The sequence below is a fragment of the Mastacembelus armatus genome, chromosome 5 (assembly GCF_900324485.2).
Source record: "Mastacembelus armatus chromosome 5, fMasArm1.2, whole genome shotgun sequence".
Lineage (NCBI taxonomy): Eukaryota > Metazoa > Chordata > Actinopteri > Synbranchiformes > Mastacembelidae > Mastacembelus > Mastacembelus armatus.
The window spans coordinates 23196208-23210177 of record NC_046637.1 but is presented as its reverse complement, the minus strand read 5'-3'; the positions used below and the strand labels follow the sequence as shown (position 1 = coordinate 23210177).

The 13970-nt window shown below is 40.2% G+C and overlaps 1 protein-coding gene across 1 annotated transcript; it reads left to right on the top strand.

The window, feature by feature from the left end:
* The first annotated feature begins 2801 nt into the window (after positions 1–2801).
* LOC113130990 (retinol dehydrogenase 12) lies at positions 2802–10429 on the top strand. The gene is made up of 6 exons (XM_026308012.2): positions 2802–3109; positions 5363–5602; positions 7390–7479; positions 7643–7831; positions 8472–8581; positions 9953–10429. Exons 1-6 carry the CDS (start codon positions 2953–2955, stop codon positions 10130–10132), a joined length of 966 nt encoding a protein of 321 aa, XP_026163797.1. The 5' UTR covers positions 2802–2952; the 3' UTR covers positions 10133–10429.
* The last annotated feature ends 3541 nt before the right edge of the window (positions 10430–13970 follow it).

Below are 13970 nucleotides of genomic sequence, written 5' to 3'. Positions count from 1 at the left end.
CCTTTCGTTGACTTTCTTGCTTTCCCTCTGGCTGCTGCAGGGTCATCTCATGGAGTTGGTTGATGTGAGATGGTCAGCTGGAGGACAGCCACACGCAGGGAGAATGTCTTTGTTTCTCCTCTGCTGGGCAGTAAAACAATCTCTACCTCATCTTCTCCTCAGGGAGAGAGAGGGTCTCGATGAGTCTGGAAATCTCTTAACTTTCTTTGAATCTGTCTGGAACTTTGTCAATTTCTGTTCTCTTCAGGGTGTTCAGATCCAAGTGTTCATTCTCAAGTCTGCTTCAAGTTCCCGTTTGGTTGTGTTTTTGTGTCGTGCCGCATGTTTTTCTAAGATGGGAACATCATTTCTTTTTTCACCCAGCAAAGTTTAAACACATGACAACTTAGTAACTAATCAGAGTCAGAATCGGAAACGGTTTTATTGCCAGGTACAGCAAAGAACACTTTACAGTACTAGGAATTTGTCTTGGTGTCTGGAGCAAGCCTATATACAGGTATGGAGTATGTACATAGCTTTATAATAAAGAATATATAAAGAATAAAAATAAAATAAAATAAATACTATGTATATACAGAAAAGTGAAGAGTACATGAAGTGTAGTGCACTTTAAGAGTGTTAAAGGAAGCGGAACAGAGGACACTGGAGTATCACAAAGGATGGTGGGGGTGGAGGGGGGGTTGGTTCCTTCCTGAAATCCACAATCATCTCCACTGTTTTGAGGGAGTTGAGCTCCAGACTGTTGGTGCTGCACCATGACACCAGATGGTCCAGAGGTGTGGAGCTGTGTAGGTGATCCAGGTATGGAAATGGGAATGGGGCTACTGCTGGTCAATGGCTGGTGGGGGGAGGAGTGGGGGAGGTCAGATTTGTCCCATTGTCTTTCAAAGCGGCAGAACTCATTCAGACTGTTGGCCAGGAGCAGGTCGTCCAGAGTGGGGGCCTCTAGGATGGTAATTGGTGAAAATCAATAAAACTTCATAGTTATATAGAGATTAACTACAAGCGGGAATAACAGATAAACAATAACACCACGTCTGTATCACACCGTAGTCTGACAATGATGCTCTTTAGAAGTCTGGTCACACTTTACCTATGTAGTAATCAAAGCAGGAATATAAGGACAGGATATGAAGACCAGTTCATTAGTCATTGCATAGGTTTCAGGTCTCATCTGAAAAGTGGTGAGCAGGGGCAGTCTGTTCGTTAAGAGGGGTTGTCTTTGTGAGGGCCATTGGCCTGCTCTTTGTCAAAAGGGAGTCTTGACATTGCAGTACTTGTTGTGAGGGCCTGTACCATCCCCGGTTGTTTATCTTAGTGGGTCACAGGGAGTTTCATAGTCCTAAATTGTCAGAGGATCATCAGAAATGTGACCATATTCTGCTACTTTAGGTTTGCTACAATCTATTCCCGCTTATTCCTAAACAGGATCACACGGATCTCTTGGAACCTATCTCAGCTCTCTGGTGACACTGGGCAGGTCACCAGTAGAATCAAGAATCAAACACCCATAAGATCTGAAGGTTCAATATAAAGTTAGCTACAGATATGTAACCTGGCCAGCCACTAGCTCTTTTTCTATTCTACACAAAGAATTGATGGCTAAGAAAGGAGAGGGTCTGGCTGGCCAGGCTAACATATGGTGTTTACTGAATCAGCAAAAAATACCATCTTCTTGGCACTACAACAGATGAATTACCTGTTCCTCCCAGCTTCTGAAATTGGACAATCTCTCCTGGAAATTCATGGCTGGTTTAAATTTTACTGCATTTGAATGTCCAGAAGCCTGAAATGTTTGTTGATTCAGCTATGTGAGATATTTGTCTATGTATGCTTTTTGTATTTATCTTGGCTGATATATAATTTCAGAGTCATACAGTCAAAAATCTGGAGATAATTTGACCTAGTCTTCAAATGAAATATAAAGAACTTAATCTAATCTTAATCTTAATCTACCATTATCTGTCACATTTTATCATTTAACTGGTGTTAAAATGAAAATAACCTCAAACAGCGTGAAAAAAAAAATGACAACAGAAACACAAGACAAGACACCACTAGTGGTGAGTGTATATATATATATATATAGCTTCATCAGTCTAAGAGAAAGATGGTATGGAAACTCCATACCATCAGATATAATCTGTCTTCAATCTACCAAACTGCCCTTTCATCTATTCCCAGGAAATTAAGGAACAAATCAAATGTCTTCCAGGGAGGACACATTCTTGGTGAATCAGAGGGGTCACATGAGTCTACCATTAGATCCTGACGACCCTCACCTGAGCTCACTTCCTTTGTTCACCTAACAAGCCTATTCAGGCCAAAATCTTCACAGACATGTTTCTATACATAACATGGGCTGGCTGTCGTTTCAAGGAGCACCTCTAGGGGGTGCTAGTGCAGTGGCCAAGAACAGTCAGTTGATGCTGGAGAAAAGGCTCCAACAAATCTCCAGATTCATTAGGTGCTTTGCACTCAAGTAACATTTACAGTTTCTGCCACTGAGTGCTCGAGGCTGCAGGGCCCAACTCACAGAGATAATGGAAAAGATAGAACAAGATCTGAGACACGGCTACACCTGAGTGTAATTTTGTTTCTTAAAGTTAAGCTGGAATCAAGATCACACCTAAAATAGTTTGACGTTGAAATTTTAATGACAAAGGAAACATTTAGTTTCATCTATTAGCCTGAATAATCCTGTTCAATAATGGATATTTCCCAAAACTTCCCAAAGGAAGGCTTTTTAAACAGTCCATAGTTGTAGCAGTTCATTAATATTCATACGCGCCTCGATTGTGCGACTGCGTCAATAATTTCCACCAAGTTTACAATGGTTAAGAATTTGGGCACACCTACTTGAACCGGTCTGAAAAGCCAGAGCATGTTGAAGCTCTGCTCTCGGAGTTTTCTATAAGCTCCCGCTGACAGGCGCTCGGCTCCGGCGAGGAAATGAATATGTTGGATATTCTTCATCACCCATTGTGGGCATTTTGTGCGGCGCTGCTGGCGCTGGTGGTGCGCCTTCAGCGGAGAGGGCGCTGGGATCCAAAAGCGTGCAATGTGCGCCTCAAAGGGAAAACCGCTGTAGTGACAGGAGCCAACACGGGTGGGTTGAACTTCACCTTTTTTAAATAATTCTAATTTATTTTAATTGCTATTTCCACAGTAATTGCTATATTACAGTAATACGCTGCCGCGCTATGATCCGACACCTTCAGTAGTATTATGAGTGGACTGCTTTGTTTAAACGGAGTAGGCCTGCGTGAGTTCGTTGACTGCATCTGTTAATAGTTAGAGACAACGTGTTCCCGTAAATTGCGGACAAACCGTGTGTGCTGGCAGACAATTCAACCTTTCAGTAACCGTGAATGTCAGTTCAGAAGGGCTTTGCGTCAAAATAAGTTTGAATGGAGGGAGATTAAATCAAAACAAGCACAGGAAATGAATTCACAAGTTTATAAACTCACCAAACTGTTACCTCATTACTCACTATCCTGTGGCTCTTTGCTGTTTTTTTTTTTTTTTTTTTTTTTTTTGGTTTGCATGTCTTTTACTTGTGCCCGTGACCCTGAATAGCGAAAGCTGGTACAGATGATGGATGGATGGGCCTTTTACTTGTAGACGTTCTGTATAAGAAAATTACAAATTAAAAAAAGACGTAAGGAAAGTGGCAAAATGCGACGAGCAGAAACACTAAAACAGCCAGACACAAAAATAAATGGAGCAGTAAGAATGAAGTTCTGAAGTATTTACTTCATGTGAGCAAAAATGTCAAGAGCGTTACGCACCACGCACAGCTGCAATCAGATTATTTACCCAAACAACAGACTGTGGGACCGACTTCCCAGAGTTGGTCATAAATTCTTGTCTCCACGGGAGACTTACAGCAGAGACGAGTCGTCATGACTTAAGAAAAAACTCTCCTGTAGTCAAGACTAATTGAAACACTTCAGCTGAACTGTGGAGGTGACGAAGTTCATTTCTAAATAGTGACTGGTTGGGCTTGCTGGAAAACAATCAACCAAGACCAGTAATACACACCTTCAGGTTATCTGTAATTTTGCCTAATTAAATAAAAGGAAATGTGACCAAGGAAGTAACATCAACATGTAATTACAGACAATATAGAAGCTCAGATAACACAGCCCTGGGGCTACAATGGATCACACATTCTTCACAACTTCTCAAATTGCATCTGCTGAAGGATTTTGGTTTTAGAGCAGTATTTTCTACCACCCACCTTCAGGAACAAACAACTCTGCTATAGAAGCTGATCAAATGTCTGAAATGAACCTTTGTGTAATTGGACTGCAGCTAATTATGAGGCATATCAATGAATGTATGAATTAAATGCTAATTAACATTCCTCTGTAAAGTATGAACTAATCTGAGAAAACCATAGCAACCTGATCATTTGACCAACAGAAATCCATGATACATCCTGTAGTAATTCATGCATTATTGTGAATGATGTAGTTAAACATTGCTAACATAGTTGTACCCAGTCGCCTGCTGTGGCTGACTGAAGGCAGCTTTGAGCTGAGTGGAACTGCATAGTGGGTGAAAATAACATACAAGTGATCCTTTCACATCATCATTGTAGACAAACTATATCACTTATTCCTAATTAGGGTCTCAGGGATCTGCTGGAGCCTATCCCAGCTCTCTTTGGGTGAAAGGAAGGGGTACACCCTGGACAGGTCACCAGTCCATCACTGGGCCACATTGTAGACATTGAAAACACATTAAGTATTTATTGGTGCAGTTTTAACAATCATTCTCCACATTTCTAGTTGTCCTATTGTTATCATCTTTTCATACAAAAGAATGAGCTTCCCTCTGCAATGTAGGGCAGGACCTATGCTGCTTTTCAGTCTGAGGGTCAAAGATTGTGTTTATCAATACACTCTTAACTGGAGTTATGAAATTTTTAGATGATAAAACTGGTTGACCTTCACTAGCTGGCCTCATTAACACTGGTATTTATTTACCAAGAAAGTCCTTCTCTGAAAATGCCATCTCATTTATCTAATGTTTGCTATGCTGGTAGGCCTATTGTGTAGGCCACTATTGTGTAAAGTTTTCCTCTATAGTGAAAATAAAAAGTAAATGACCTTGCCCTCTTTTATATCTGACAACAACGAGTTCACATTATACCTTATGTTGTATTTATAGCAGTTTTTTGCATTTGTGACACACAACCAAATCTTAACACTGGGGGCTGAAATTTGAGACCTTTTTTTTTAAGTGAGTCTAATCAACTGTAACACAGAGATCAAACTTTTTAAACAATATTAGCATTGTGGACATTATTGCTACCAAGTAGTGCAAACTAACGTTCTCATTTCTCCTGTGCTAGGGATCGGGAAGTTTATTGCCTTGGACTTTGCACGCCGTGGGGCCCGTGTTATCCTAGCCTGTCGAAGCGAAGCCCGGGGGACAGCAGCACTTGAAGAAATCAGAGAAAAATCAGGAAATTCTGACATCCATCTCCGTTTGGTGGACCTATCTATTCTGGACTCTGTCAGGGAATTTGCTAAGAGGATCCTTGAGGAGGAGAAAGCGCTCCATATCCTTGTCAACAATGCTGGAGTATCAGGTGACAAACATACCCATACACAGCACAAAAACAAAACCTCCCCCTGCAGCCGTTTGTGCAGGGGGAGGTTTTGTTTTTGGGGAAACAAAAATGTGACCATGTGAATAGAATGAGAGTTAACAGAGTTTTTTTTTTATTTCAAAGTAATAAATAATCAAATAATCAACTACCCCATATAATATGTTCATTCACTGTACTGGTTTGTACTCGCTCTCTCCCCTTCTACATCTGAAAGCAAAACATTGGCCTGGAAGAGATGGAATCAGCATTTTCACCCACTGCTATAAACTAGATGATGGGAGTAATTCAACAAGGATGCAGCTCCAAGCTGTGGTCTTTAAGAAAGTAGGACCAGATGTCATCAAGATGATTTAGTTTGAGACTGGAAAACTTGACAAATCTTCCTCCAGATCCCCTGGCAAGAGAATTCACTTGTGCCAGACTCCCCTGGCCTGTTTGATGTCCACGTCTGGCCCATGTATTTGAAACACAAGAAGAGCAGCAAACTAAAATAAACCAATAAATCACTAAAAATAGGCTACGGAAACATACAAAAACACCAGCATCAACATAGTAATTATAATAATAACTGACTGTATGTTGGGTTGTATGTGTGGACTAAATTTAGTGACACCTGTGGAGTCTGATGGCAGCAGAGACAAAGGTCCTACAGTAGTTCCTTCACACACTGCGGGTGTAGCAGCCTGTTGCTGAACGTGCTGCTCAGAGCTGTCAGGGTGTCCTGTAGGGGCAGGAGGGGTTGTTGTCTGGTTATCATTCTCTTATCACCAATCTCTGAGACCAGAGAGCAGCCCTGCCTCTCTGTCAGAACAGAGTGAGCCGCCTTCTATCAGTCAGTTTAATTTCTTCCTGTCTGCTGTTGTGATACCACTGCCCCAGCAGACCACTGCATAAAAATGCTGTTGCCACAAGAGTTGGAGGAGCTACTGCAGACTAAGAAGGATCTTAGAGTCTTAAGCATGTATAGTCTACTCTGTCCTTTATTATACAGACCAGTGATGTTGGCAGTCTAGTCCAATTTATTTAAATGACAGGCAGAGTGGTGCTCTGCTAACGTTAGCGGACCATGGCACTGGGTAAATCAAGCCACCCCTGATTTACAAAAACAACTGTGTGGGTCAGGGCAAGGACTGAGGTTAGTTGTAGTGTATGTAGAGTGCATTATGACAGTGAAGTACACGGATTAATCGAGTAATCGGATAAAATTGACTTTTGCATTTTTAAATAATACTGTTGTGTAAACGACGTTACCTTAAAATGACGTTACCTTGCGTCGGCTCAGCTGGGTGAGCTGGTTTGGTTCATAACCGGATGCTTTGCCTTCCGATGTTGAAGCACTGACAAAGTGCTGTTGTGGTTCTCCAGTTCTACTTTACAATACACACACTGCACCGTGTTGTCATCTTTCTTAAGTTTGAAATGTCCCAGACTTTGGACATGTTCTGCCTTTTACGGACGGTTTCACTCTCTGTCATAGCACCAACTTTCGATACTGAAGTGTGTTGTGCGACAGTGATTACAGTCCAGGTGGAACAACGATCCCTATGCGGAGCAGGTCCGATAACACAAGTGATGGTAATTAAATGAATACTCGAGGCAAAGATTTTGTTTCGAGGATTTCTTGTGATCGAATTATTCGATTTAGTCGAGTATTTGGTGCAGCCCTACACATAACTGTAGAAAATGTATTTCTTTTATTGTGTTTACGTAATCTAATTTATAAAATGTAAGTGAAAATCACACTGTTTTTAAAATTCCTCAATCAGGTTTGCCCAGGCAGATAACCAAAGATGGTTTAGATGCTTCTTTTGCCACGAACCATCTGGGGCCATTCCTACTCACCAATTTGCTGCTGGGTAAGACTGTGGCAGCGTTTCTTTAATACAGAAGGTATCTTGGAGATATGAAAGGGTAGTTACACAACTACCTGGCAATGTCATGACATACCAACATTTAGTCTTTTGTTTGTTTCCTTCTCTTTTCCCTTTCCTCGCTTTGCACATCCTTGTTTCCTTCCAGACCTGATGAAGCGTTCAGCTCCGGCACGTATTGTCACCCTCAGCTCTGTCAACCATAAGAAGGGCCATGTGGACTTCGCTCATTTTCATGGGGAGAACCTCACTTATTACATGGATAAAGTCTATAACCACACTAAGCTGCACAACATCATCTGTACAAACGAGCTAGCACGCAGGCTACGGGGGACAGGTAGGCTAAATTTAAGATTATCATAATTCTCACTCATGAGTATAGCAACCTCATGGTCTCTCCTATGAATAAGTGCTGCAGAAAATGTATGACAATCCTGTAAACAAGTAAGTAATGACAAATTCAATAAATTCAGTAAATAAGATGCCATAAGAAAAACAACCAGAACGTCACTAGTTTCCCATCATGCTCCTAAAATACTGTCAGACTCAAAAAAATGGTTTTGAAATTGATGCAGGTACCAGATAGAAAACTGTTCATATATGTAGCAGTACTCCTGAACACCTGTAAACAGACTTTTATCTAGAAAATCAGTGGAAGTCCTCTTTAATAAGGCACCTCAAAAACCTCATCAGCCATTTTATATACTGTATGTGGTACCATTAACCTCATTGTGCCACTGCTTTGGTCTACAACTTGTCTGGCAAACTTTAGTTAAAGGACAGAGATAAATGATTTATAGGTTTTAGCACAGCAGCACAACCGAAAAACATTTTCCCTTTTTGAATCAGCCCACAAACAGTCTACTACGAAAAGTCTGCACACACTCACAAGCTTGCCATGATTACAGTTTCTCTTTACCTCTGTCCCTATGTTTCCTGAATCTGTTGTGTGTCTCTGTGTGTTGATGTACTTGTAGGTGTCACTGCAAACTCTGTCCATCCTGGTATTGTCTTGACTAAAGTGTTGAGACACTATCCACTTATGGTTCGTTGTATTTTCAATTTCATTGGATTCCTCTTTTTCAAGGTGAGTACATTGCTGCGCATATGCACATGTTTTTCTTATTGTCATGTCATCTGCTTTTCCCCAAAGGATCACAATCTCCTGTCTTATTGGGGTTACAAAACAAACTGGAAGATTGTTTTTAGCAGAGTGATTCTATTAAATTTTATTAAGTAATTCATAATTCAATTTTTTTGAAACAGTTAATGAAAAAAAATTATCACTGGTCCCAATTCTTGATGAAAAGCCAGTATTGTTTGCTGGTGAGCATGAATAGATTAGTGTGTACGTATGTGTCCAATGTTGTAACAACTTGATGGAACAGTGTGCAGTTGTGATGATTAGTTTTGACAACCAGTGCACAAGCTCAGTGTGAAACCAGCTCCCCTAGTCAAAGTATTTGCACATTACACAACTCACATGAGAAAAAAACATAGCAATCCTTTCTACTTGAGAAACAGATTTTACGTAGACTTCCATAAAAAACAAATACAGTTCAGCTGTATTCAATCTGCACTAGTGCCTTTCTGCGTCATTTCCTTTTGCCTCAGTTCTCCAGAACAATGGATTTAGATTGAAATAATCACTGTGAGGTTGTGCTGACACTTGATGTTTGGTGAGGTCAAAGTAACTGGTCAGTGTGGCTGTGTTTAACTTCCCCAACACCACAAAAGTGAACAGAGCTGTTGTTTGCTCTGGAGCCTTTGGGCTTTCAGTCAGTTCAGCAAGTTACCTAGATGTTTAAGTGAATTGGGATCAGGTGACAGAATCATCCAATTAAGAGCTGCTAACATTTGTCCAAACAATACCTGCGTGAATGTTCTGAGTTGCCGCCCTGCTACATGTGATCACATTTTTGTTTCTAGATCTTAGAGAGACAAACATACAGGTTGTACAGAAAGAGTCAGGCTTTGAAAACCGGTCTGTCTGCTTACATACCTTACTTCTTATAGGGCCAGTTGCAATGTTAGTAATTGTTAGTAATTAACTTGATTAGCGTGTTATTACAGTTGCTCATAAAACATATGGGCCAAGTTTGAATGAACTGTCCATTAATGTTCATGTTTCATTTCAAATCTATAAATGGAGTTGATGGAGTAAATGCAATCTAAATTTGTAGCTGTAATATATTATAGAAATATCCCTCACATTTTATGTGCATGTACAAGTTTTGTCACATGTAATTAAGGATGCACACATACTCACACAGCTTCCACACACATGCCACATTCATTTACACATTCACATCTGGGATTTATTTTTGTGACAGTTTTATTGCGCAACCTTTGCCTTTCGTCAACTATTCTCAGAGTTCAAACTAGTAATGCATCAAGGCAGAGATCATCTACACTTCCTCGTTGCATTTATACACATTTGTGTTGTGTCCTCCATCAGTCTCCAGAAGAGGGTGCAGTCAGCTCAATCTATTGTGCAGTGGCGGAGGATACAGAGGGCATAACTGGCAAGTATTTTGACAGCGACTGCTCCCTGGTTCTTCCCTCTCCTTTAGCTCGAGACCCTGCCCTCGCAGCCAAGGACTTCGAGATGTGTGAGAGACTGACGTCAAAGCTCTGACAGAGCTTGTTAATAGAAAAGAGGTTAAATTGTACCATCAACTTGTTACTGCACTTCTTAAATGAAGGATTTCTAAAATAATGTGAAGAGTGTCTGTAAAATTAATGGGTGACTTCTGATTAGAATCCTAGAGGTACACTAATTTTCAGGAACATGAACTGGTATATTTAGGAAGGAAAGTACAAACAAATCATGTCTTAGGTATTTGTATAATTTTTAGAACAATACATTCATTGTACATTCTTCTGTCTGTGCTTTTTAATACAAAATAAAATTGATTGTTTCCTATTAATGTTACCTTACCATGTTACAGAAAATGATTTCCTAAAAACAAAATGGAAATTAAAACAGGCTCAAATTAGCAACACAATCACTTGGCTTTATTGAATGATTCACTAAAGCACAATAAAATATTTCACCGCTTTGTGAAGAATTTAAACAGTATTCATCCACTTCTGTCCTCAGCTTCACTCTTCGGCTGCAGACAGGGACAGAGAGAGTACAGCATGGTTACCAAAGAGTCTTTTAATCATAGCCCTATCACTGAAGATAGGGCTATGATGAACTCATAAAAATCAGGCGAAAACATCTACTAATCATCTTTAGATAATAAAAGAAGATAAAAGGTCATAATTTGGCCTTTTCAACAAGTGTGTCTCACTAGTAGTGTCTTGCACCAATCAAACGCTTGCACCTTTCTGATGCTCCTCTACTATTTCATGAATGATCTCCTCAAGCACCGGAGCCACAAAATCCATCTGTTTGTGTGAAAAACGGGCAGCAATCTCCAGTGTTTTATCCTGAAGAAACACAAAAGAACTCTGGTTTGTATTTAGTGACAAAATCCTTTTGTCCAAAACCGCAGCAGCACTGAGGGTGAAGGTGTTGTGTGTGCATGTGTGTACTCACATGATTTTCACCACGTTCCAACTGAGGAAGCTGTTGGATGGCAACCTCTTCAGACTGGCTATCTTCTGACCTGGACTCCATGTCCTTTCTGCTCTCACGTTCCTGCAGCATGACACACAAACACTAAACAGATGCATACATACAGTCCAGATAATAGGTATTTGGACAGTTACACTTCTGGATAAGATTGGATTGAGAGTTGAGAGTTATCATCATTTCAGTGTTTGCAATTTTGCCAAAAAATTACTTAGATAATACAGTGATTTTCAAAAGAGGTGTCAAATTTGAGTTGAACAACAACAACAACAACAAGGTGTTACCTTCATCAGCATCATCTCCTTTGGGCTGAAGAAGGTAATGTGTCCCTCTGTCCTCTCAGCCAGCAGCACAACCAGGAGCATTAGCATCACACTTCCAGCCACTGCTCCACGCATGCTCATTCTGCTCCAGACTGGACACATACACATGTACACATAAGGTACACAGGCAAACGTGCAGAGCGGTTTACCACAGTCTGTACTTCCACATGAACAGAGGTGGGTGGCACTTATACCAGGCCTCTTTTTAACAGTGGGAAAAAGAAACAACACTCAAAATAGGTCAATATACAGTATTAGTGCAGTGTGTGTGTGTGTGAAACAATAACTGAGCTTAGAAGAAGGACACAGGTCATTATGCAAAGACGTGCTTGACAAATAGTAGATAAGGAAAGAGAGAGGCACTAGCAGGGGGTGAAGGGCATGGAAGTAGCAAACAACAAACTTCTCCACTGACAAGAGAAATAAGGGGCCAGAGATAACCAGACTCACAACAACAAGGCATCTCTGAACACATATGTAAGAGAATAAAGACAGGCTGCCAAAGAGAAGAAAAACAGGAGTCGCACAGAGCAAAAGTCAGAAGCAAAAGAAGCCATAATTACTCACAAGTCGTGCCAGCCTTGGGTAATTGCTTGAGGAAGTGTGTTTTAAGATGAGCAGATCTTCACCAATCTGAGGATCAGCTTGTTCCAGTCAGCCTTTATATCAAGCCCTATCCTGGTCCCTAAGCTTTTTACTGTCCTCTCTCACATCCGCTCCTCAACGGGCTACTTCAGACACTCTCCTGCATATTCCTGGAAACACAAACGTTGCTGAGGAATCTGGTTTTTGATTACGGTGGTAAGCTCACCCTTCTGTGTGTATCTAGGTCTTTGAAAAGTCTAACGAAATGACACTTTTATGAGGAGGAGCCACAGGATACATATGACACATAAGCAGAACTCAAAGCATTAATTATCCATTTAAAAATATTATTGTTCACATTATCACCCATCACAGCAAAAAAAAAAAAAAAAACCCAAAACATATTTGGAAGAATTAAACTTTTAGACAATTATGGAAGAATCAAAAACTAAATCACTCAACACATTTTAAAAACGACCATATGTAACTGTGAAGCTAATTTTAGTCTATGCTTAACTTTTATCTGGATCCCTAAGTTAAATACTGCTAAGGAGTTTAGTGATTAATATACTATATGTGTGTGTGTATGTGTATGTGTGTGTGTGTGTGTGTGTGTGTGTGTGTGTAGCAGCCAGGAGACAATTTCTCATAAATTCCCAGCTCAGAGCTAATATCCAACACAATGTGACATTTATGACCTGCCAGTAATTTGTACTTGTTTGCAAATACATCAACATGCATCAATTCCTCGGAAACCTCATGACACTAAAGAACTTTAATGATGCTTTTTCATAAATATAGCACTTAACAGCTTTCCTGCGTGTTCCTTATTACCTGTACTAAAACATTATTGCAGACTGAGTTTATAGCCTTGTGTAACAGAATATTCTGTACAAGTGGACAATTAAATACATTGCTATCATTGTATCAGGACTATTGTATTTTAAGCACACAGTTACATCTTTATATTGCTGCATTATTCTCTGCCTTTCATGTAACACCACCACACTGTTGCCGTTTGGGGGTCGTTCCATCATCACCATGAACATGGGCGCTATAGTTTGTTTTCAGCCACTATCAAATACACTTTCCTGCTACTGTAAACACTAAAAATGCCTATAAATCTATAATTAAAAAGAGTCCCTCACAAACATACAATGTACTTCTAAAAAAACCAGCAGAGCAGAGTACATTTAAGGTGCAGGACAGACAAGCAATTGGTATTTGGTAGTATTGTGATGTAAAAAAACAATAAAAAAACGATAAAACAATGAAAAAAGAGGAATGTTAAATGCTACATAAGGGAATCTGACAGGAAAGAAAATACCACAGATAGTTCTAGTAAGGATTGAAAAGAATTGGGATTATAACAGAGATTTTTTTCTAGTCTAATGATCCACACTCCCATAGACGATGATAAAGCACCTGTTTATTTGCCACCCGCCATAAAGAAGAAGAAGAAGAGGAAGAAGCTGCTGAAAGCTGCTGTAACTGTGATAAAACTATTTGTGATCCATTTTAAAACAGTGAGTTTTCTTGTATCATGTCGGCTGATTATACCCTTTCTTGTAATTGCATACAGCATTCATATTCCAGTGATGGAAAGTAATTGAATACATTTACTCAAATTTGATAAATCCTGAGATAATAATAAGTGAAAGTGACTTTACATGGCCAAGTATAGATTCATACTTGGAATTTGTAATTTGCATGCTTGGAATTTGTACTCTGCATTTAACCCACCCAAGTGCACACACACAGCAGTGAACACACACTCACACCATGCAAACACACCTGGGGCAGTGGGCAGCCAATGCTGCAGCGCCCGGGGAGCAGCTGGTCAAGGGTCTATTGAGGTGGACAGGGTACTGGCTATTCACTCTGTACCACCAACAATTCCTGCCTGACTCTGACTTGAACCTGCAATTTTCAGGTTACAAGTCCAACAACTGCCCCCAAGAGAGACAATATACCAGTAATTAAGG